A 25,922-nucleotide genomic window follows, 5' to 3' on the forward strand; every position below is an offset into this window, starting at 1 on the left:
AATAAAATTCCTTCCATCTCGTCGTGCTTGTGGTAGTGTCATGCAGTGGTTCTCAAACTTTTTTCAATAATGTACCCCTTTTGAATTGTTTCTTTAAGACAAGTACCCCCTGACCAGCGCTAGTCATTTTTGGTAGAAAAAAAGTGTATACAAACAGGAACAGTACAGCGATGTCAGCGAGATTTACTAAATAACAGCCTTGTAATTAAAAAAAACAAACATTTAAATGCTAATGAGAAAAAGAGACAAAAACTGTAAAAAGACAAAAACTTGGAAAAAGATGGTAGAAAGAAGGAAGGAAGTAAGGCAAGAACAGGTCAAAATATCATCAAAAACTTCAAAAACAGTGACATAAGAAGAAAAAAGCGAGAAACTTGTAAAAAGTAGAAGGACAGTAAGGAAGGCAAGATTAGGTCCAAAGAAGGCGACACAAATGTCACATTTTTGGTAGGAAAAAAAAATCTTCATAAAGAGGAACACTGTTCTGTACAACAGCCTTGTAACTATTAAACATTTTGTTAAATAATTCACGTACCCGCTGCAGTCCTCCAAAGTACCCCCATTTGAGAAACACAGTATGGGTAGTTTAAATATCTATGGTGGGTGGGGTGGAGGAGGCATAGCCTTTATTATGTATATCTATGGGTGGATGACATTGGTGGAGGACCCAAACTACGTCATTGCCGTGGTTTTGGCAACCATCGCTTCCGTAAAGCTTTGGCGGGAGATGCAAGTAGCCCGGAAGCAAGCTCAGCTTGTTTTGCAATAGCGATTCATAAGTCATAACCGAACAACTAGGAGACCGTTCTTTTAATACATCCATGCAGGAGACACATAGGATTTCTTTAAATAATGGAAAATGATACCCTCGTGCAGACAAATGATTGGAGGAATACTAAGGAGGCTGTTGCGAACTTTCGACGACTGCTACTTTGCTCCAAATGGTAAGTTAACGTTACTGTAGTGAGCCATGTTCGGGAGGTAAAGTTAGCACAAGTTAACATTAACGTTAATGTTACCGTTACGTCCTTTTTGCGTAGCGATAACGTTAAACATAAAATAAACGTGACAACCAGTACCATTTAACCTGGCTAGCTAACGTTAACGTTACACATTTGTTTGACAAACTAAACTGGGTTCGTTGGCATGATAGATGAAGATGCCTCAAGAATGCACAAGCACAACAAATGTTGAAGTTGTCAGCAACACGTTTTTGCAATATAGTTTACGTTAACTAACGTTAACGTTAAATCGGCACGAACGATAGGCTAACGTTAATCAATTATTTTGGAGTTTGGTGTTCGCTTAACGTTAATTTAACTTACTAGTTAAATCATCTTCGCTCACTTAAAAAGTGGCTTGACATTAACCGTTAAAGTTATCATTCAAAATAACGTTAGCTTTGTAATGTTAGTTACTTTAACGTTATGTGGGAACTTAGCTAGCTAACGCTTAAGCCGTTTTGCAGAAAAGCATAGAAACTAGAAAATGCCAGATTTTTAGCTAAATACATAATCATGTTTATTCTCTGTAACCTTACCTCCTGTCTGGATTATAACATTTGATGCCATATATATCTCCTTTGGGCTTTTGTCTGCCCGGCCACTGCTGATAAAATGTTGTTATTGAGCTAACTCTGGATTGTTAAAGAAACCAATAACATTTTTGTGCCATAGTGGGATGACATTTCGAAAAACTATTGTGCAACAATGACACAGGAGCACAGAGACACAGTTAAGTGCATGGCAATGCAGCATTATAAAAGACACAGGGTAAACACGATAGTATATCATAGATTAATAAAACAATACACAGCACACACTACACATAGCAGCTGAAGTAGCTTGAGGATGTACAAGCTGGCATGTGAAAAAGCTAACTTTAAATAAAAACTGCACTTTAAATCTGATTGTGGATGTAAACATTTCTTAGATAGAAAAGGTGTAAATACTGCCCTATACAAAGTGTGTGTTTGTGTGATTTGGGGATTGTGAGTTGATTTGGCTCAGGTGAGTGTTGGGACATGCAGTAATACATGGCATTGTGGAGGAATAGGCTACACAGTTTGGATGCAAGGTTCTATGGCTAGGATAGTTCAGTAACTGCAGGCTAATGGCAGGAGGGTAAAGACTCATCTGTGAGACAGTGCTGGCAGCTATTCAGATGCAGAGGTTATGGTAAATGTACTCTCTATGTAGGGTCTGAAATCCCATTGAGGCTTTCTGCTGCTGGGCTTTTACTCAACACCCAAGGTCCTTATATTAGGTGAGCTAAAACTTCGTTATAAATGGTATGCCAATTATGAATGGCAAATCATGCGTGTTCCACCGACAAATACCAATTAGAAATTATTACTTTATATTTGCTCAAAAGTCGCCTATGTATAGTATGCCTACTTTTCAGTCTCACTGTCCCTCCATTTGTGGGTCTGGAGGGTGAACAACGGTGGACTAAGCACACAGTCCTGGGGGGCACCACCAATGCTCAGTGTGATGGAGGTGGTCTTGCCTCTAACTGTACTGACCACTGTTAAATGTTTTGTCTTTTTCCAGCTCAAATTTAATGACTGAACCTGTGTGTCTAGGAATGTGCGAGCATATGCTGTGCAGGTAATGTAACCTCAGCTAAATGTATTTTACTCTGAAATGTTCACTTACAATCGACCTGTCTCGTGGTGGTCATTTTTATTTGTCAAACAAAGGTGGAACTAATAACGTTAGTTGTAGCTCTATTCAATATAGACTAGGTGTGCTACTGCCAGGATTGTGCATGCTGTTTCACTGGCACACTTAAAGGGAATAAAGCCATTATAACTTTTTTGAATTCAACACCAACCGTATGCTTTTCCTGCTATTACAAATCAAAATGTCCACAGCGAAGGTCTTTTGCTTCCCCCTCTCAGACTTGAGCAGTAGCTTAGTTCAGTAGAATTTTATTCCCTATATATTAAAGAAAATCTAATCATAATCATATAATTATAGGTATATGTGAATAGCAGATTAAAATTGTGTTGGTCAATTTATCAGTAATAATAATCATTAATGTAAGTATTTAAGCCAAGTGACAACCTTAACAGCATTGTTACAGGCATTTCATACATATGAGGGATATGAAAAATAAAATTAACTTTTTTATGATCGTTAGTTAGGGGCTTATTGCTTTTGCAGATTAAATACTGATGAATATTTAGGCAGTGACATGGTTTCTTGGAAATGCATGCTTAACAGTGTTGAAAGTCTTGAATGCAATGAATGTCCCTACAGGCATAATCTATAGCCTTAATTTATTCCTTCTCTTTGTGACTAAATGGCCTTAAAAGGTTAATCAATAAGCTCATTGTGTTTTTTCTTACTGCACACTGGGAAGTAAACTCCTAATCCAAGATATGTGTATTGCTCAGGTCCTGTGCTGGCCCCCGGGTAGGAGATGGCTGCGTCGTGTGTCAGAGTCCTGCATGGGTGAAGGACATCCAAATCAACAGGCAGCTCAACAGCATCATACAGCTCTTCTGTGGTTTGGAGTCCCTGCTCAATCCCATAGAACATCCAGGTAGATGGTAGCCCTTATTTAGCAGCTTGAAAGCATAATTAATAATTTATCTTCCCAAATCCATGTGTCTTATTCATTATCTTTCTCCCCACGCTCTGCCCACACCCCCTTTAATTGTTGACAACATTTAACATTTTCATCCGCCAATCTAATCTCTGAATGACAGTATTAGTGGCTTGTTCCTGTACTTTATTATCTTTATCGCCCATCCAGCGTCTCGGTAATGACAGTAATTATGCAATGCAATTAACTATGGTAGTGTTTAGTTTTGCGGACAGATCTCATCTTTGACAAAGAACTACAGGGCAACTTTCTAAGCCCTGTAGTTAAAATGTGAACACATCTGCAGGCTGTCCAAATTTACACATACATAGCTAAAGGTTTAATGAGTTGATTGGGCACGTCTCTACTTCTGTGAAATGTCAGTATTATTAGTCGAGAGTGCATAATTTTAAGGTCTGGTGTTATTATTTTTGCAGATGCAAGGTGATTACAAATACAAAGAGCCTTTTTGACAGCAATTCACAATTTAAAAATATAGAACTTTTAGTTTTGTTGAAACTGTTTTTTTTCTTTTCTTCTTCTCACACCTCATTGCAGACTCCCCTCTAGCCGAGATTCAAACGCAACCTCAGAGCCCTGTCTTTAAACACAAGAAAAACTTTAAGATCTGGTTCAGCCCCCGTAGCCGCAAGGTACGCTGCATGGTGGAGAAGCCTTCAGAGGTCACCATACCGGCGAGCACGTCTTCTGGAGAAACAGCCGCTGCGCAGCCAGACACCCTTCCTGCTCAATGTCAGGACCTGTCGGTTTTCAATTTCACCTCGTCCTCCCAAGACTCTGGCTCTTCTTGTTCTCAAAGATTTAAAAATAAGAACAGGAAGAAGAGGTCAACTAAGAAAAATGCTGCCAGCAGGAAGGTGTCAGTGCAAGGAGCCACTAGCACCACACGAAAACAGACCAAGCAGAAGATGAAGAAGAACAGGCTGGAGGCTATAAACCAGCAATGGGGGATCACCAAGGAAGTAGATGCTTTAAAGGAAAAGGAGCAGCCCTGTGCTGAAGGGGCCAGGAGGTCCAGCAAGAGAGTTTCCTTCCAAAGCCCTGCTATTACGTCTGACGAGCCTCAGTCTGAAGTGCCAGAGGGGAGTACTAATGAACTCTGCTCTAGCAGAAGCACCATAACGGAGAGTCTCTCAGGACGCAACATCACTGTACTTAATGACCAAACCCAGTCTGGTCAGAGAATGTCGGACAGTGTCCGTCAGCATGACAAAACAGACTGTCCTGAAAAACAGGACAACGTATCTCCCCCAAAGCATTCATCAAAAAGATCCAGAGTAGAGGAGAAGGCTGCCACATTGGAGACCACACCAAAAAGGCCCAGGGCTTCTCCAGGCCGGCGGAGAATATCACAGATGTCACCAGCTCTTTCTTCAGCAAGCCCCCGGTGTGATAAGAGCATTAAAAACTCAGGACATAAGCAAGGAGACAGCCCCTCTGTCCTAGCCACTGTTGGTAGAAAATCTCCTGGTGCATCTGTTGGACGCCCCACCTCAGGGAGCCCTGCGGTTATGAAGAGGAACCACAAGGGAGAGACCCTGCTGCACCTAGCTGCAATAAAGGTCAAGCGGTTTTGGAATAATTCTCCTTATTTCCTTCACTCCATTTTCTGTTGCATTTTACAAATGCAAATTTAAAACATTTCTGCAGTAAAGTGACAGCATTTAAAGCTAAAATGCATATATTATGGGGTGCATTCTTGGCTCTTTAATTTTTTCATTCTCTTTTTAATTTCTTTCAAAACGCATCAAAGATAAATCTGCTAGTTTAATTGTCTTTTCTTTCTGTGGGATTCTCCCCCTCAGTTAAACATAGTCTTCAGATGATCGGACAGCCATGTTCCTGTCTGTGGAGAATAAACCGTCTTGCAGTAATCCTTGTAAACATAGCCATAATCCCCTTCTGGATCCCAGACAAGATAATCAATGGCCCACAGTGGAGTGTGATTGATAAACAGCGGCGCTTTGGTACACTGGGATCAGCTGCTGTGTTTGAAGGGTTGCGTTTACAGGTCTGCAATTCTGACCTCCAGTTTGTTGTTCTCTCCGGGTCCTGCAGGGAGATGTAGAGGCTGTCAAGGAACTGCTGGACCAGGGGGCTGACCCTAACCTGAAGGATAATGCTGGGTGGACACCTCTGGTAAGACTAATACACCAAGTGATTTATCTAAAAGCTTTATTTATTGTGTGGAAAAAGTCAGTGACAAAAACAACAATCATCAAAACGGCAATTGTTAACATAGTTTATCTACACTGGTGGGTTTCTTGTCAATAACATTGTCATTTTTTACACACTGTTATTTTGTGGTTTGTCAGACTCTGATGGCAAAACATTTTTCAAAACAAATCTTTTCACTGTAGCTTTTCTTCTCTGGCCAACATCTTGCCATTTACTATTTATCGTATTGTCTTCTCTAGTAAACCAACATGCTCAGTTCCTGTCTGAATAGCTCTATTTATAAAAAGATTTCAGCATCCTAACACCTTCTTCTTCCGTGTGAGGATGTTTGTGCCGTTTCTCTTTGCATTAAACCTATCTTGAATGGCAACCAACAGCATTCAAATAATCTGTAGTGTTGGAAAACATAGCCACAAAGTCTATGTTTGACTTGAAGTTAGCTAGTAAAGTGTATTGAATGCCAGAAATTGAGGCCTCCAGAATGGGCAATTTACTGTAAATACCGCCATTTTTTTATGCATGCTGGCTTCCCCCAAAATATGTAGGCGTATGCTCTTTCAACAGTTAAGCCTAAAGTTGCCTGCATGACAAACTCCTTCAGTTCTGCCTGATCAATGTCTTTCTTTGTATTTATCTGAGAAGGCTGGGAACATGACATGCTACAATCATCTAGACCTCCCTCCTGTCCTGCACTTGCAGCCCCATTTTACTGTACCTGATGTGGTTTACTGCTTAGCTTATGTTATGTTTTCCAAAACTGCCCAATTCATTTTCACTATTTAACTTGTCAATTTTTATTTTATTTTATCAGATCTCTCTGCATGAGTTACATTCTACAAAACTAATGAAGTGTGATCACAATGTAATATCTGATGGGTATATAATCAAAACACGACAAGGAAGAACTATACATTCCATCTAAAAACATTCCCCTACAAAGGTTCATATTCATTGTAACTCTTTGAAGCACCAACCTCATCTAAAATAGTATCAACTGAAAAAAAAAAATTACAGTGATTGAAAATAGATGAGAATATAGAATGCTTACGAAGAATAAGGCTGTGTTTTGAGGATAAGAAAGAGAAACCAGATCAAAACAGAGCAGGGTCACTTCTGAGCATTACTACTCTTTGTTCCAGCATGAAGCGTGTAACCTGGGTCACCTGGCGTTGGTGGATGTGTTGGTCTCAAGGGGAGCCCTGTTGAATACGCCTGGCTATGAAAACGACTCTCCGCTCCACGATGCTGCGAGGAACGGACACACAGCCATTGTCAAGCTGCTGCTGCAGCTTGGAGCCTCGCAGAACGTACTGTAAGTCGCTTTAAGTGTCTTACCTTGAGTTTATTGGTTTTACAGGTGAGATGCTCATAACACTTATATCCTGCATACAGTACTGCAGACAGAGTGGCTCTCAAAAAACTGGTAGCTTGATATCAAATGGTGTGTTTTGCTTGGCACTGGTCTTTGTGAAAATCTTCAAGTGGTGACCAGAGAGTCTGACATGAAAAGAAGATTTTTGTTTGAAAAGAGAACCTATAACTGGTACTTGGCATCTGGTCCCAGCCACATGAAAACTTCATATAGAACATAACCTAAGCTAGAGTTTTGATCACCACTGGGGAGAATGCAGCAGCTTCCACACATATGAAACACAGCTGTGCATGGCTGCTGGACAAAAGACAATGTTTTTAATAGAGATTAGGGCTGGGCGATATGGACCAAAAGTCATATCCCGATATATTTTGGCTGAATATCGATATACGATATATATCCCGATATTTTTTCCGCAAAGTGAGAGCAAATGTTCAGTCAAAGCCAAAATCAAATATGACATGTCACATGTAGTTTCATAGAAACAGTTGCAAAATCAAATAAATAATAAACCGGTTTCTTCACCTGGTTCATGATTAAATGCTCAGCTGTTCAAATAACAATAAAATGTAAACCTAAATACTGTATAACAGGAGTACCTTTTTTGAAATCAAAGCTCCATATTTGTGATTCGTTCCAAAGGTCAATTAAGCTTTTGATATTAATATAATCTACTTTGTTCAAAATGTAATGCCTCATGCCTGTAAGCCTAGGTTTATAGTCCCATTCTTCCACTTGATACTGCTTCCACTTAAGTAAACTAAAAGATGAACTATCGACTACAAAACAAAGAAACTAATTAATGTGTTAATACAAAGAATATTTATTATGACCGGTTCACAGATCTGAGTTCAAACGGAAACTTCACCCTTCTGAACTAAGAGTTTCTGCTTCAAGGTGAAGTTTAAAACAGACTGAAATGTCCAGGCTCATTCCTCCACTATTTATTTCTGTATGTATTTATCGTTACATGTCATTTTAACGGGCACTGAGCTCCAGATCCTGCAGCCGCAGGCGGTCTCTGCTGCCCCGCTGTAGCTTCTCTCCGTCCGCCTGCCGCGGCAAACTTAGTGGAACTTTCCGCCCGATATCGACATACAGGTCGTCCTGGACTACGTGTAAGATCCTACCGATCACCACTCTGTCTTTGGCTGGTCCGATTTGGATCAGCGGGGACGGCGCAGCAGCGAGGCAAAGCTGTGTTTTTCCGGGGAAGAGACGCTGCGGCCGGCCACGGAGCTCTCAGCCTCCCGCTGCCGCCCGGAGCTCAGGTTGCTGGTCAAGGCGGCATACATAATCATAAAACACATTGTCACCTGTTAAATGTTATTCATTGCGGTTTGTTCTTTTCATTTCCTCTATCGAACATAATTAAGCAGTACAAAAGTCCGGCATCTTTAGCGTTGATCTGAATGCTTCGGACCCCTGTTCCAAGATGGCGGCGGTTTTGACGTATGTTTAGAACCTCAAGGCGACATCTGTGTATATATCTATGGGAGCAAGGATCACATTTGAACTATATCAATATATGCGATATGGTCTAATTCCATATCTCATTTAAAAATATATCGATATATTTTTTATATCGATATATCGCCCAGCCCTAATAGAGATACTGCGTAAAACGCTGGTATCGGGAAGTACTGGAGTTAATGCACCGATCTGATACCACGTAATAAAGCCCTAAAAAGAAAATCTACGTTAAAGTAGTTTATTTATGTTATTTTTCCGTTTATAAGTGACTGTCAAACTGGATAACAAAAGAAAGTTCTGTGGCATTCATTGTTTGTGTTTGTTCATGTTTCACAAAGAGTTTAACCTGAGCCAGACCGACAAAAAAGAAATAGAAATAATATCACATCCATACATGGATAGTAGTATACAGTTGTTAAAACATAATACAATATATGACACACTGGTATCGGCCGATACGCGAGTTCAGGTATCAGAATCGGTATCGGGAAGCAAAAAATGGTATCAGGCCATCTCTAGTTTTTAAGAATGCTGACTGTTTCTCTTAAATGTTAAAATCTTTACTATTTGTGTTTTTTGAATCAAATTTAATATTATTATGAATAATATGATGATCAAATTTGATATTTGTTATAGTTTAAGAGGCTATTGTTGTGTATGAAGGCTCCACAATGTGTGTGTACTACCATGAGTGACAGATAAACAAAAACACTATGAATCTAATAAAATAATATTGTATTTAAACCTTAGTCTGGTTATCACTAGACTAATGCTCAATCTTTTAAGATTGAGCATTAGTCTGGGAAGTCTGCTCTGTATTTTCTACTGCACAAGCGGCGTGATCAACGGGCATAGTTCAAATGACTCTGTACGCAATTGGATAGTCCTTCGACCAATCAGACCAACGATCGGGGTTACGTAGCAGCAACGGCGGCATCAAAGGGTTTCTGCGCTTCGGTGGCCGCATGGAGGCCGATATGTTGAATGTAAACAAGAAGCTGCTTGGTCGCTACTCTATCGTCATCGTGTTAAACCAGTCAATAGTGTGCCAGGTGGATAATCCAGTTTGTGATTGGCCCCCTCTAAATTTTCGGCGGATCGAGCTGGGTTTATTATGAGTCTATTAAAACCTATCTTTTGAGACAATTTGTGAAAATTTAAATTGTTGTTGGGACTGTGTCATTGAGGTAGTTTGTGACGTTGTATTGGATTACAGTAATTTGTGATATATCTGTAAATAAATGAGCTGGACAAAATATTACAAACACCTTTTTACTAGTAGAAATCCCAACAGAAACATTTAAGCTAAGGTAATATTTATTGCACTGCTGAAGTATTTCATGGCATTACATCATAAAGGCTCTTTTGTTATACTGGACCAGTGCTTATTTTCCACTTCTACAATAAATCGTCAAGTTTCCCAATCAGTGTACATTCAGCCCTTTATTTTTAAGGACTGGCGTGCACTAGTGCAGCATGTAGGTGGATAGATGTAAGAAAATCGACTGATGCTGATTAGTTCCTGGTCAATCAGTTGATGCCGTGTCAGCGTTTTTGGCCTGTGTAGGCAGAGTAGATGGGTAGCACAATATTCATAATGAGGACCGGATGCTGGTTAATAAGTGTGATCAATAGAGTAGTTGATTAGGATCGGTATGTTGGTTGGTAAAAACTCTCTTTAAACCAATCATCCTCTGTCTTCGCCTTTCCTCCTTTCACTGTGCTGGTCTAGTTGCTTTGATGGGCCCTGATTGCCAGGTCTTACATTTACTTACTTGTCTGTCAGGACATTGCAAGATGAATGCATGCATCCAAGCCTCTCTCACACACACACACACACACACACACACACATTTGCACAAGAGGCAAACCAAGGCAATGCCAATGCAATCCCTAATGGAATGGTTGGCACACAGCTCGTGGTTTGGAAATACAGGTTTTGCAGATTTTCATTGTTACTCTGTGTGTATGCACATTAGGTTTGATTGATTGGACTGCATTTATTTATTGTTTGGACCCTGAACTTTAAATCGGTGACTGTGAGTCCACTTTCGATCAAGTGCAAGTATTTGACTTGCTGTGCAGGTTATTAGAAATTCTGACGAGTCTTAAAACAGGCACAATAGTTGACAAATTGAATAATTAAGTGTATACTAATGTGTGTCATACAGTCAGTGATTACCTGTTATCTCCAAAAACAACAGGGTTTAAGCATTTTCTCAGAAGCTGCACAGCAGGGCTTCTGACTTTAAGTCTCAGTCCTGTAAGCATAAAGATCTAGCGGTGCAGCACATTAAATGAGGTCTGCAAGGTGCTAGCTGGTAGCATACAGTATGTTATGTTTCCTAACTTAAAGGACCATGCTGGTATTTTGTATATATTATACATTTACTACACATATTGTGTACTTTACTGATGACTATTTTCCTTATCGTACTATAGTTTTTTAGATTGTTACTATTAAGTTCATGTAAATGCAGCACAGTATTAAAATCTACTTGTGTTGATGGGAAAAACAAACATTTGAATTGGCTCAGTCCTAATGACCATGCAAAGCCCGAAGCACCAAATCCATACAGACATTAATTAACATCACCTGTGTTCCTCGCACTGGCACGTCAATCCAATACACGAGTCAAACGGTAAACAAGCAATGACAGTCTCCAAATGTTGGTAATGAATGGTAACTACATTTATCACTTTTATACCCTAGTATAAGCCATGCATTAGTATTACTTCAGCAATACTTTGTGCTTCATTTCTTGTATGAAAGGTGCTATACAAATAGTTGTTGTTGTTGTTATTATTATTATTATTATATTATGTTATATTACTGAATACAGTACAAATATGCATAAAAACACATTACATTAGATAGTCAGTCAGTTTAATTTGATTAGCATTGCTTTTCTGCAATAAGATGAGACCATGTTTTCACCTTCCACTGGATGATGCCATTTTACCACTGAAATGACAACGTTTAAAACATTGTCTACAAGCCTTACTCTCGGCTCTTTGTGATTGTACGCAGTTTGGCTTTGAAGAATGGGCATCTGCATAATAATCACAGTTCTGTACTCACATGACTTTACAGGGTTAAATGTAGGCGTTGGGTGAGTCATGCACTGCATCATCAACTATAAACTGTAACACTCAGTTGATCCAAACATTAGGACAAGTTAAGAGTGAATTGTTAAAGAAGGAAATGTAACTAATGAACCTTTTGTTTAAAAATGCAGTCAGGCCTCGCCCTCTGCCTCATCAGTTGCTCACCACGTGTTTCCATCATTAGACTTATGACTCCTTTCAAGACATACTGCTGAGCTGACATAGTTCAAAAGCTCTGTCAGCTGTTGGGTGTGCATAAGCTTGGCTTGAATTTTTAACTGACCTTATACAATCTTTTCACATGGTATTCTTTGAGGACAAGTGCATTTGCGTAGAATTGTAGATGTTTTCATAATTAAATCCATTTAGGTACAGTTAAAGAAGTGTGTTTAAAGCATACAGACCAGGCACAGTAGCAGTTCCTGAGGGTACGTAATTAGGCATGAATAAAAGGCTGTTAATATTATTAGTGTTGATGTTATGTTGAACTAAATTCTGTATTTGTGTTCAGCTCAAAATGAATATTTGAATCTCCTCTTTCCGGTTAGAAAAATAGTCATGGTTACAGTGGGTATCCTCTAGAACCACCACCACCTTCCTCCCACTTGTGTACTTAATGCAGAGGCTTGTGGGAGAGTGTTTGTGACTTTACCTCTAGCACATTTTTTCACGCTTTATTATTTTTCTTCAGATATTCTTCTCACGTGCAGCTGTGCAAACCAACTTGTGTGTGCATATGTCTAAGTATCAGGGACATTTTATGTTTGTTTGTATTTGTGGGGTTGGGGCTATGAATCCAAATGAAATATTTTATGGACCAGTGGACCTATTAATTGTCCCCCAGGTGTTATCTTTGCTGACGCCTAATCTTTTAGAGACGACCTGCTGGGCTTGGTTCTTCTCTCTGTCTCCTCTCCTCTCCTCTTCTGTGTGCTTTTCTTCATTCGTTTCTCCTCTCCCTCTTTCCTCAAGGTGACCAGTTTAGTTTCATGCAGCTCTCTCAAACTTAAGGATACTTACTTTAAAGGTGTTTCTTCAATATACCTATTGTAACCAGGGGTGTTCGCAGTTTCATCTCTTTGAGTCTCAAAGTGGTGCTTTTGTAATGATGCTAACTCTCCAGAACACCTACTTTGTACTGAGGGTATCGCAGTTATTTAGCTATACTAAATATGTAAAGGTAATACTCTAACCTGATAAATCCTTGTAATTGAGAAAGCGTATGTGCTAAAAAGTCAGCACTTTTCAGTAATGGTATGCAGTCATGAGATTTTCCTTTTGTATGCAGCGAGTCTAATGTGTTGTTTAGGAACATGGACCAGGAATGTAGTAGAACACCGATTTCAGCTCGCCCTCAGATGACACAATTATGCTCCAACAAGTGAATGACACACATGGGTGCACAGTTTCACAGAATGAGCAGGGTGTGACATTTCCAAATTGTTTTTCTCAGAGCTTTGGACTGGCAAATATTAATTTTCTTTGTGTCCTGTTTGGCCATTGCTTAAAAACCAAATTTGCACCAATTGTTGAAGTGATGAAATTAAATGACGGAATGATCTTGTTGGAGAAGACTTTGCTTTGGACCTATAGTAGCATATACAGCATAGTAGCATCAATGCTGCTTTAGTATCTGTAAAAGCTTTGCCATATTATAGGGCTTTGACTCCATATTTCGTTATTCGAATATAATTTGAATATAAAAAAAAATAATGATATTCGAACGAATATTAGGCAGCTCTTAATATTCGAACCTGTTATGGGCATTATTTTTTGGAAATAGCTTTGCTTGTAAACGTTTTCAATTCCGATTCTGAGGCTTTTTCACGCATTTCAAAATGTAACTACACGTTGCATCGACGCACGTCACTTGGCCGTGGCTTGGTAGCATTGCATTTCCCCCGACTCATTTCCTGGTTCTCCTTCTCCATAAACAACATGAAATCAAAGAGAGGGTTAACTTTTCCTGCTACAGATGTGTCACCGTGGTCAGAAAGAACAGGGGAGACACTTTGTTCCTCTCACTATGACTCTAGAGTCTCTACTCACTCTGAAGCTACCGGTAATCACTGTCACTCTAACACACGCACACACAGGCACACACAGGCACACAGGCTACGGTGAAAGCTCCGAACAACAAAAAAGTATGCTGTTGGTGTTTAATCCAGGGTCTGACTTTTAATAATATTAACAATTTTAATAATTGTGTTTTTCTTCTGAAAACATCGTCTGCCTATTGACATTGACTGATACACTGCCCTCTGGTGGACAGAACATATACAACTTAGGTGTTTATTTTTTGTTACGCATTTCTGGATTTAAAAAAAAAAAATTTAATCGGCCGATTTATCGGAATATCAGAATTTTTAAATCGCCAAATATTTGTATCGGTATCGGCCTTAATAATCCTTTATCGGTCGGGCTCTAGTTATCATTCTAGAACTTGGAATGTGCCAAGATCGTGCCAGTGTGAACGCTTTCTTAGCCCCACACTAACCGCTCCCTTACCCTGGGGCAAAGTGCAATGTGAAAAGGGCTTATGTGTCATACAGAGTCACAAGCTCTATCTAATATAAACCCTACTTTAAATAATATGTTTCAAATAAAATGAAGTACCCATACATTTAAAAAACACTGGCCACTTGAAGAGAAAAATTATTTTGGCTATTTTCAGACGTGACTTGAATAATTAACATACAACTACACAACAACACCTTGCTGCACATTTTGACCTTCTTTTATCATGTGTTGATGTAGTTTTTGGTGAGCAAATCTAAGTAAATAAAATAAGTAAATATTTTAGTTTTTTGGCAGTATGCCTGTTGTAGTTTGTTTTAACATGTCCGACTGTCCCTTTGGTCACCAGATGGTCTGCATTGCTGCAAAGGCATAAAAACTGAAACTGACACACTATCTTTTGAATTTTCTTCTTCACAGTAATCTGTATGGAAAGCGGCCTGCTGATTACGCAGTGAGTTTGGAGATACTGGCGATTTTCAAAGAAGCCTCAGAAGGAACCCAATATGCTAATACATCTCTGAGCCCCTCAGCCAGTCTCTCTATGGTACGTCTACATGAAGATGTGATTTTTCTATTTCTTATTTCCCTTGAAATTGTTTACCCCTAGAGTACTAATATGCTTACGTTCTAGGCTAGATATTTCTAAACCATGTTCTTATATCCTTCCTTAGGTGAGCGACTGTGTGAGGAGGGATGAAATGGTGGTGTTTCTGGCCAGCAAGCTGTCACAGCCAGAACGGCTTCAAGTGTCAAAACTGGGAGAGCTACTCGGAGGGAGGATGGCCGACACCTTTTCTGGCTCAGGTAGTGTTTGTGCGGTGCAGAAATACCTCCTTTCTGGGGCTTAAACTTCCTAAATGTTTCAGGCGAAGCCTCTTAGAATACCGGTCGCATATGATTGCTTTTTAATGTTGTTTGAGACACACAGGCTCTGAGCAACACTACAACTTAACAGCAGCTACCAGCCAATTTCTGTTACATTGGGACCATGGCTGGTAAGTTTGTTAAGAAATGTATTAGATGGGTGAATTGCAGGTTCAAGAACCCAAAGGGTATGTGACCATGAGGTAGAGTCTTGCCTTGGTGATTGTGTTTGTTATGAAGATTATATACAGTACTTTCACCACCATAGAGATGGGATTTCTGAGTTTTCTTCACAGAGGGCTTTACTTCCTTTAGGAAAGGAGTCTGTGTAAAACGTGTATTGTAAAAGCCAAGAGTAGGTGCTTGAGCATTATCACTCATGAAGGTTAAACCGTAACTAACAAGTGCTTTTAGAGCTGTATACACCATTGTGATACAGCAGCCCCTTCACTGTTGCATAGTAATGGATGGGAGAGCACCAGAGAGCAAAAGTAATTTAAATCATTCCTCATAATATGTTTGGAGGTACTGTCAGGGTGATGAATAAGCACTAATGAAAAAGACTGTTTCTTACAACCCACCCTCTTCTGACCAGAGGGGTGAAAGTGGGTGCTTTCAGAGAATGATTTTTACATGTTGAACTTGAGGCTACAAATTCACGTTCAATAAACAATGTATGAGGTTTTGCCCATGCGATATAATTATGCTCATTTTGTACTTGGCAACCACGCTCACTTGTTGAATGAAGAGGCAATAAGCTTCTATTTCCGTTTTTAATTAACCTATAATTATTGTCTAAAGCAATTTTTTAAATAAGCTGTCACATGGCCTTTTGTTTTGTTGCCATGAACAGTTTGACAGGTTTTCAGTAAGTTTACCTGTTCACTCAGGCAAAGTAAGCAAATTAGTGAAAAGTGCACAATATTTGGGGGATAAACCAAGAATCAAAACCCTAAATATTAGTCCTTCTGCAGTTGAGTTGGTTCAAGTGGAATTGTGTTGTGTTATCCTGTTACAAAACAGACATTCATGTGTGTCCCCCCAGGATTAATTGTAATGTCTTTGCCATCTTTTCAATCATCAAGTAAAAATGTTGCACTTTGTTTTATGATTAAATATCTTGAAAACTACATTCTCATCAAGGTCAGCTGGACAAATGTTAGCATGCTAAGATGGTGACACTACATAGGCTACTGCAAGAACTCTATTTCTCTGCATGAGCTGGGCCTCAGCCATGGTGTCTCTCATCCAAACATTTAAGTGTTCAAGTTCATCAGAAGATGTATTTGATTAATACAAATCAAATAAAACACAATGTTTGTGTGTGTGCGAGTTCAATTTGGGTACTATTTGTTTCTTCCCCCAGTGAGCCATGTCGTGGTGCCAGAAGGACACATGCCCATCACCAACTCCACCCTCCTGGGTCTTCTTGCTGGCTGCTGGGTTGTCAAATTCAGCTGTGAGTATGGAGTGAGCCATCAGCTGGAGTATTTTTCTGTGGAGGCTATTATTTGATGTCATGTTAAACCGTATTGCTGTTGGAACCTGGGTAATATCCTACTGCAGTCACACTGTAGCAAATTTTATCAAGGTATCCTAAATGTTAAATATAGCCTAAGCTTGGCCCAGCTTACTGTTTTAAACTACAATGGTAATGAGTTCACCCTGACCTACCACTACTAACATTCATATTAGTCAAAACACAATTGAAGTGTATGTAACCACATAGTCAAAACGGGTAACCGTAGCCCGTGACAGCTTTCCTTAAAGCAGAAGCTGTGGCTGGAATAAAATGCCATATTTTTTCCACAAAGGAAAGACGGTCAATACACTTAATTTAGTATGAATCCAAGTATTGTTCAGCCAAATAATTTGACTATAGATCCAAAACAACAAAAAAAATTATTAAAATATAAAAATATTTACCTTATTAACTCCTAGACTAGACTTCAGTGCAGATGGCTTTAACATTTCAGAAAATACGATAGATAGATAGATAGATAGATAGATACTTTATTTGTTATTCTCACAACACTGATGAGGATATTGAAATAAGAACTCAGGTCTGGATGCTGACGAACTACTATAGTGATTAATAAATAATTAAAAACATTCCTTTATAAGCAAATACAATATTTTTTTTTAAGGTGGTCGAGGTGTTGTGGCGCCAGGTGAGGGTGTTGGAGATGTGTACTCCGAGGTATCTGATGCTGGGTACCCTCTCCACAGCTGCACTGTCGATGCGGAGCGGAGGGGGGCAGTGCCCGTCTTGCAGAAATCCTCAATCATCTCTTTGGTCTTGGTGGTGTTCAGGATGTGGTTGTTCTCCTTGCACCACAGCTCCAGTCCACCCACCTCCTGCCTGTATGCTAACTAGTTCCCTTTGGTAATAAGCCAAACCACTGCAGTGTCATCTGCCAACTTCACTATGAGGTTGCTGTCATAGTGAGCTCTGTAGTCATGTGTAAGCAGTGTGTAGAGCAGCGGGCTGAGGACGCAGCCCTGGGTGAAACCAGTGTTGAGGATGATGTGGTGTTGTTAACCCTTACAGACTGGGGTCTTTTGGTCTGGAAGTCCAAGATCCTGTTGCAGAGTGATGGAGCTAGACCTAGTGCTGCCAGTTTAGTTCATCAGCGTCTGTGGGATGATTGTGTTAAATGCAGAACTAAAATCCAAGAAGAGCAGCCTCACGTAGGGGTCCTTGTTCTCCAGGTGTATGAGGGACTTGTGGACCACAGCAGCGATGGCATCAGCTGTGGACAGGCTCCGCCTGTAGGCATACTGGTGATGGTCAGCTGTTATGGCGATGGACTTTCTTATATGCGACATAACCAGCCTCTCGGAGCACTTCATTGCTATTGGTGTGAGAGCGATCGGGCGGTAGTCATTTAGACAGGACACTGTGGCGGCCTTTGGCATAGGGACGATGGTGGATGTCTTGAAGCACGTTGGTACGGTGGCCTGGGAGAGTGAGATGTTAAAAATGTCCGTTCTGACAGCTGGTACGCCCAGTCTTTCAGGACCCAGCCCGGGACCCCATCGGGGCTTGCAGCTTTGCGGGGATAGATTTTCTGCAGTGTTATTTTTCTTCTTCTTAAGAGTTAGTTAAGAAGATCGATGCCACTCTCATGCCTGCCTGTCAAATATGAAGCTACTGCCGACAGCTGGTTAGCATAGCTTAGCAATAAGACTGGAAACGGGGAAATGGCTAGATTTGATTATGTATTTTAATGGTAAATCTGTTGTGTTTTTTATGCTACCAACAAGATCCCATTCATATTCAGTTGACTAAGTCATTCAAGGGGGCTCTGACCATAGAAAGAGTACTTCCATCTGCATTTGAGGTTTTGTCTGCTGCAGTAGTGACTCTTGGCAAATTAGACAGTAGGACAAGTGAAAAATCTGCAAGGTAAATATTGGACTCTTGGAACTGCAGTGCAGAGCAAATGGATTGTGCTGCACAAGCCATTTGGAGTAATTTTACGGGTTTTGTGCTCTTCTCTCAATCCCAAAGAACATTTTACATGCCACCTCTGTCTCAGGAAACGCCTACAATGGAGTTGTGTTGGATAATGTGCAGTTGGTGACTTGGCATGAAAACATTACTGGAAACATGAGGATATTTCTTTATTATTTGGGTTATTGTACATATCAGATACAAATAATTGGAAGTCCTACTGTGGCTCCAGTGTTAATTCCTCTTCAGTACCAAACTAGTCTGAGACATTTGATCTTGTGTTTCCTCTCTGCAACCTTTCAGGTGAAATCAGGCTCTGTGTTTAGAATAAGAACTAAATGTAATACTTTATTTTTTATTTTTGGAAACACATGGAATGTCCATTTTCAGGTAAATTGTGTGTGCCCTCTGCTGCGTGCAAACCTGCACACATACCTTCTTACATGTCGGACAGCTAAATAGAGCTTGTGGGTGACTGGGGGAAAAGATCTCCAAATCAATGCACCTGAAGGCTTCAATATTACTAGCGATGAAAAGATGTCTAACTCTTTTAGTTTATACCAAGATGAATACTTACCTAAACAATTGCTATTTCCAGCCAGTCTCCCTGGCATCCTTGAACCAAGTCAACAAGCAAATATTCAGAAGAAGTCCGCTTTAGGGGAAGTAAAAAAAAAGACTTGCTGTAAAAGAATTTTCTGGCACCTTGGTGTGCCCTTGAATGGTGTAACCGTCAGTAGCGCCTGTCTGTCTGTCGAAACGGCATAACTCAGCCAGTAACCCATTTCAAGTTTGAACGTGTGTGTTTAGGTGCATGGTTGTGTCACTCTGTATAATATTTTGTGTGCTTGCACCATATTCAGCCCCTTCCCTTCTCTTTTCTCCATGCAGGCTGAGCACTTGACACAGCTTGTCTCCCTCATGACAGTTATCGTGGCATCTTGTCTCTGTCCTTGTTTTTTGTGTGTGCAGCGGAGTTCTCCCGGTCATCTGCTTTATATGCCATCCTTGTCAACTAGGCCAAGCCCAAGCTTACCTCTTTATTGGTCTTACGTTTCATTGCAACACATTGTTCTTCGAAAAGCAGCTTCCGTTTTGTATTTGAAACTCGCCATGGAGATGGATATTAATCCCACTGTCCAAACTGGAGTCAGGATGTGTCATGTCACGCCTATCTTAGCTTAAAGACTGAAGGCAGGAGAAAAAAAAAAACCAAGACATCTCAAGCTCACTCATAAACATGTATCATATTTGTGTAACCTGTACATAAGCAACCCTGCGCTATAGCAGGAGATACTGCAGAGAAGTTACGCACAGATTTTTTTCATTTCTGTTCTTGTATGGGTTAAACAAACCATATACGTTGTGTAAAGGTGTTGTTAGGCATATTTTTTTCACTTTGGACAGAGCCGGGCAAATTGTATCTCTCTGATTCCAGTCTTTATGCTAAGATAGACCAACCAAGTCCTGACTGCAGCTCCGCACTTAATGCACAGACATGAAGTGTGCGATTATTCTTCTCATATCACTCTTGGAAAGAATGCAAAAAAGTGCAATGTTCCTTTTTAATATATTTTACCCTTCTTTGCTCCCATTTATTTTCCAATTTGTGATGGCTTATTTCCCTGCACTTTGGTTTTTGTTACTGCTACTCCCACTGTTGGGCCCAGGGAGGATGCGTGCACCCATGTGCTTCCTCCCGATACACACAAGTTTTAGCTGCTTCTTTTCGGATTCCAGGGAAAGGCTTCACCTGAACGCCTGTCCCATTAGACACGTACAGTAGCCCTGCCATATGCATTGCTACAAGGGATTGAACGTGGACTCAACTGTGGGCCGTTGTTTTGCTGCTATGCCATCTGTGCACACCTGAATACAGTGACTGTTTTTTAGGATACTGACTATCGATAAAGAATGAGCTATTGTACCCCATCTCGACCCTGAAATGGGAGTATGGGCCTTCAGAATTTAACATCAGTCAAAGCCTAGTCTCTCCAGTGGTTGTCCTCATAATGAGAGGATACCCACTTCTCCAGTTAGTCTCTTGGTTAGTCAAGGAAGTGGGTTAATTTGCTTTCACTGACTCAGGAAGGAAGGGCTTGAGATGTTCTTTGTGAACGTAATTAGCAAACTTGCTAATGGCTCTTCAGCGTTAAGCGTCATGGTCCGGAGTGATTAACCCCAGTATCTCCCCTCTTCTCTTCCCAAACCTCTGGCAGGTTCTCCCTGAATGAAAGCTGTAATTAAGGGGGATGACGGAATATAATTACACTCAACCTCATGTTCTGGATATTTTGTGTGTATGAACTGAACTGTAAGGGTGTAATTTGCTGTTTCATTACAAGGTGCTGTATTGTGACAAGGTCTACACAGACATACAGTTGCTTTCAGCTGCAAGATATGGAAAGATGAACAGATTAGGGTAAATGTGTGTGTGTTACACTAAACTGCAACTAAAGGTGAAATGAATTACATGGGTTTGGTAAAATGTTGCTACTTTGCATATGTGTATTAGGTCTGTGGGACCGTTTGCATCTCTCAAAGTTGGAAGTGTTGCGAGACGTCTCCGCACGTTTATAATCAAAATAGTTATTTAGGCCAAGCCTTACACTCAGATCTATTTCACATCCTTTTTTAAAGCAAACTGCAGTATTTTCAGTCAAATCTAGATTCTATGTGCTTAGATGTGCAAATTGTGTTTTTTTTGTATTCCCCAAATAAATGATATTCAGTAATAAAACACTTATGGGGAAAAGCAGCATTGTGATCTGTGCCATGTACAGAAGTGTGTTTTATCCGTGACAGTGAGGGGTCATTAAAATGTGTGACTGTTTTTCCTCCGTATCTGCCTATACTGTTTTTTTTTTTAATAAAACATATCCGTCTTTCAAGATGATTTTTGTAAGGATAAAGAACAAAAGATTCTTTTCTACCTCAAAAAAATGCTGGGATGCTGGCTGTCACACAGTTATATATTGACTCCCTAAAACCTTAAGAGACAAGAGAGAAAATATGATGCTTGAATTCTGCTTAAGCTTGAGATACTTTAAACAAGGGTTGCATCATTAACTCTATCATGCTGTGGGCATCTTTCTGTCAACAACTGTAGCTTTGCCAATACTTGAAATCTTCCAACTTTTGATAAAACAGACATGAGCTTTGTCATCCTACATTCTCAAATCCCTTGTCACACTCTTTCAAGTCAACATAATTAGCTGTAGCTTTAATTTTTTTTCTCTCTTTGATGCCAGGGGTGGAGGCATGTCTGCAGGCAGGCAAGAGGATGCCCGAAACTGAGCACGAAGCGGGAGAAGGCCCCCAGCGCAGCCGCGTCAACAGATGTAGCTTGGTAAGTGTGAAGCATACAAACACACATGAAATAGAGAAGTATAGATTGTCTAGACCCTCTGTCCTTGGGGAAAATGAGCTTTTTCCGACAGTGACTCATGGTTATTGTTCAGCAGCATAGAGTGCCATAAAAATCCCTGGGACTTTTTCATGTTTTTTGTTTGGCTTTTTTTTTACACTAATTGGGGAAAAAACTAAATACTTAAATTGTAGAAATATAAATTGCAACATAATTGTTAACATGAGTATTCACCCCCTTTGCCATGCCACACACACGTACTTTATAGATAGATAGATAGATAGATAGATAGATAGATAGATAGATAAAAATTTCCCTTATTAATAAAAAAGCAAAGGGTAGCCACCCTTTGCTTTTTTATTAATAAGGGAAAAAATTCCCCTAATTAACCCTGACAAAGCACACCTGTGAAGTGAAAACCATTTCAGGTGACTACCTCATGAAGCTCATTAAGAGAACACCAAGGGTTTGCAGAGTTATCAAAAAAGCAAAGGGTGGCTACTTTGAGGAATCTAAAATATAAGACATGTTTTCAGTTATTTCACACTTTTTTGTTAAGTACATAATTCCATATGTGTTCATTCATAGTTTTGATGCTTTCAGTGAGACTCTACAATGTAAATAGTCATGAAAATAAAGAAACACATTGAATGAGAAGGTGTGTCCAAACTTTTGGCCTGTACTGTATGTATAGATAGATAGATAGATAGATAGATAGATAGATAGATAGATAGATATTCATTCATTCATTCATTCATTCAGCCAACTGTTTTTAGATAGATGGACACAAACGCGTGCTGAAAGACTAACAGAAAAAAAAAACATTTATGGAAGGCATGATTTTAGACAGTATCTGCGGCTATGTTTGGTATTATCCAGTATATATCCTTTGCGTTCCACTTCCTGGATTGTTCCAGTGCTGCAGGAAATTCCGCCGGATGTGTGTATTTTCCGTTTCCTTCCGCTTTCTTTGTGTTAGAATTATAAATTTGGTGGATTTATAAGGACTATGGTTAACTGCTCCATAGATCTCTGCATGGTAAATTGAGACAGCTAGCTAGACTATCTGTCCAATCTGAGTTTTCTCTCGCAGAACTATTTTGCAGCGTCTCCGTAATCCGACGATTATTTTTGGTTTAAAGAAATGCCGAATAAACCAGAGCACGTTTTTCTCCCATCCCCTAATGCTTCGTGGAGTAGCCAGGCTCTCCTTCAGCGTGCTTTGAGGAGGGTCTGGCAAAGCGAGACTAGGTATTCTCCAACAGCATCCACCAGCAGAAACCCACCATCCCTACCTCAGAGCCTGGTGTTATGAGGATGATGTTGTGGGGATGCTTTTTTGCAACAAGCCCTGTAAGGTCTTGTGAGGGTGGAGAGTAAAATGAATACAGCAAAAAAAATTATTTTCCAGAAAGACAACTACTCCAAACAAATCCAAAACATCAACAGCATTAATGTCCTGCAAGACCGAAATCCAAACAAGAATTTGTGTGGAACTTGAACATCAGCAGCTCCCTTAACAGTCCCCATGAAACTTGACAGAGCGTTTGCCGTTCTTACAAAGAAGAGTGGGGACACACTGCATTGTCTAGATGGCGAGGCTGATAGTTAGTTAGACACATTCAGGGCTGTACTTGCTGCTAAAGGCGCCTCAACTAAATATTGGGGGTGGTGAATACCTATAATTGTGTTTTTATACCTAGTGAACCTAGTTTAGCAAGATTCGTAGAAATTTGATTACAGTTTGACCTCGTCTTTTTTTCTGTTGAGTATTGTCAAAAATTCAACTAGTAAAACAATGAAATATAAAAACGTCAGCGGGTAGTGAATACTTCTTATAGGCATCGTTTGTATTAAGACAAGTGAAATCCAACCAAAGCTGAGACAAAGAATGTTCTTACTAGAAACTCTTGAGGGAGCCAGTTAACACCCCAAAACAGTTGAGTTCATTGATGCTGTGAATAGAACAGTCTCCAGCGGCCTAATTCACTGCTGCTTTAAACGGCAATGCTTAGTGGTTCAGATTTTGCCTGGAGAATGGTGCTGATAAAATGTCTCCTGGCTCTGCCGCAAAGAAGTAAATACAAAGCATCCACGCAGACACTTGGTAATATGAGAGCCTAGATTTATTGGTGAGGAAATGATCCAGCGTTTAACTTCATAATGAACAAAAGGGGAGACTTTAATCCTTTTACCACTGTTCTCACTGTTCTGGTGCTGGTTGGAGTGACGGACTAATGAAAGAAGATAATATAGTGTTTTGATTTTATTAGACTCACCAATGCTCAAATTTGTTTGTTTTCTAATCATTCAACTTTTGCAGCTCCCGCCACTCTTCGATGGCTGCTTCTTCTTCCTCCTTGGCTCCTTTAAGGCTCCTTCCAAAGGCGAACTCACCAAGCTGCTCCAGGAAGGAGGTGGTCAACTCCTGAGCCGGCAGCCCAAGCCCGACAGCGATGTGACACAAACCCTGAGTGCCGCCGCTTACCACGCACTGCCAGGCTCCGACCAGGCCCTCTGCACCCAGTACATCATCTTTGACCCCCAGGACCCCCACAAGCCGGCAGTTGTGAGGCGAGGTAAGGTGTGGTCAGCTCCCTCCACCTGGCTCATCGACTGCGTCACAGCATTCCGCCTCCTCCCCGTGTCAGTCAAAGCGTCGGTCTAAACAATTTTTTGTATATTCAATAATAATTTTGCACGGAGATATCACTTGTCCATTGAGTATGGTCATCATGTGTGTTTTGTTTTTTTTTAAATATCTGGTGATTTCGCAACACAAATCACATTAACAATAATAAACCAATTATGTGGCTCTTAAAATCTAAAATTGAAGTTGCTGTTTCTTTATTTATGGAGCTTAGAGTGTGAAAATGTCTCCCACATAAAGTGCACAGTATAAAGTGTTTATACTCTGCGTTCTGGGTCCGTTCTTCTCCCAGTTGGACATGCCTGGAACACCTCCACAGGGAAGCGTCCAGGAGGAAAATGCCCCGAACCACATTAACTGACTCCTCTGAACGTGAAGTGCAGCAACTTTACTCCGAGCTCCATTCAGATATCCGAGGCTCCTTACTCTATTTCTAAAGGTGTGCCCAGCCACACTCTGAAGGAAACTCATTTCAGCCACTTGTATCCTTGATCTGATTTCTTTTGGTCATTACCTAAAGCTATTGGCTACAGGTGAAAGTGTAGAGTAGAAAAAACAAAGCAATTAATTCTTCAGTCACAGCGCTGGCTCTTGCGGTGTCCACCTTTTGTGTACACAAGTTGTGTGTTTGTACGTTCCCCAACCCAACGCTGGGCTGAAGGTATGTGTGCTTTAAGAGGTCTTCTACTGGCCATCTCCCAAGATGCCATTTCCAATAGTCAGGGATGCACCTAATTGCTATTGATTGCTATGTGCTGCATACAATTGCTTCCATTTTCCTGTCCTCGGCAGGAGGTGGGAGAAGGCAATTAGTAGTACGGACGAGCTAGAAGCCCAGACTGACTTGTAATGAAATGGAATGGAGGAATGAACCTGTGAGTAATGCCCTTGAACTCACTGAGCATTACAAAACCATTAAGCACTAGTATCTTCTTATTTTCTCTCTGGAGGGCATCCCAGGAAAATACTATACTTTTATTTATTCTGACATGTTCTGCTTATAGAAAGATTACCTGGAGTTACGCTAGTACACTAAATTCAAGGAGATTCCACCATACAGTGCATTCATTCAGGTGCAAAGAAAAGCTGTGCTTTTCGCAGTAATTAATTTTTCATTGGTTGTTAATGGTGTGTTTTCATGACCCCTTAAGTGATCTTGTGTCAGAAAGCAGTGAACAAAGAGGAACAATACAAAAAAGAAATTCACACTCACTTTTGCCGAATAACACTTCTTTTCAAGTCTATTTAACAAAATCGTTTTTGTCTCCATGAATAATACACATTTTCTCATTTCATGTGTTTTTTTGTTTTTTTTTACTCC

At 40.2% G+C, this 25,922-nt stretch overlaps 1 protein-coding gene across 2 annotated transcripts; it reads left to right on the forward strand.

Annotated features, from left to right (window-relative positions):
• Positions 1-672: 672 nt before the first annotated feature.
• bard1 (BRCA1 associated RING domain 1) lies at positions 673-24,813 on the forward strand. Of its 2 annotated transcripts, XM_028590787.1 has the most exons (11): positions 673-944; positions 2,553-2,609; positions 3,401-3,549; positions 4,150-5,174; positions 5,671-5,751; positions 6,930-7,102; positions 14,681-14,807; positions 14,935-15,067; positions 16,494-16,586; positions 21,836-21,933; positions 24,275-24,811. In XM_028590787.1, exons 1-11 carry the CDS (start codon positions 853-855, stop codon positions 24,617-24,619), a joined length of 2,373 nt encoding a protein of 790 aa, XP_028446588.1. In that variant the 5' UTR covers positions 673-852; the 3' UTR covers positions 24,620-24,811. The 2 variants fall into 2 exon arrangements, with proteins under 2 accessions (XP_028446588.1, XP_028446589.1); XM_028590788.1 differs by lacking the exon at positions 2,553-2,609 and having other exon boundaries at positions 24,275-24,813.
• Positions 24,814-25,922: the final 1,109 nt, after the last annotated feature.

This window comes from Perca flavescens, chromosome 11 (genome assembly GCF_004354835.1).
Source record: "Perca flavescens isolate YP-PL-M2 chromosome 11, PFLA_1.0, whole genome shotgun sequence".
In the NCBI taxonomy this organism is placed as follows: Eukaryota; Metazoa; Chordata; class Actinopteri; order Perciformes; family Percidae; genus Perca; species Perca flavescens.

What these genes read in the sequence shown, in the direction of transcription:
- bard1 (XM_028590787.1), top strand. Translation starts at nt 853, where the DNA reads ATGGAAAATGATACCCTCGTGCAGACAAATGATTGGAGGAATACTAAG. An exon ending in CTGCTACTTTGCTCCAAATG is followed by an intron (nt 945 to 2,552) that starts GTAAGTTAACGT and finishes GTCTTTTTCCAG; the next exon opens with CTCAAATTTAATGACTGAAC. An exon ending in CGACACCTTTTCTGGCTCAG is followed by an intron (nt 15,068 to 16,493) that starts GTAGTGTTTGTG and finishes TTCTTCCCCCAG; the next exon opens with TGAGCCATGTCGTGGTGCCA.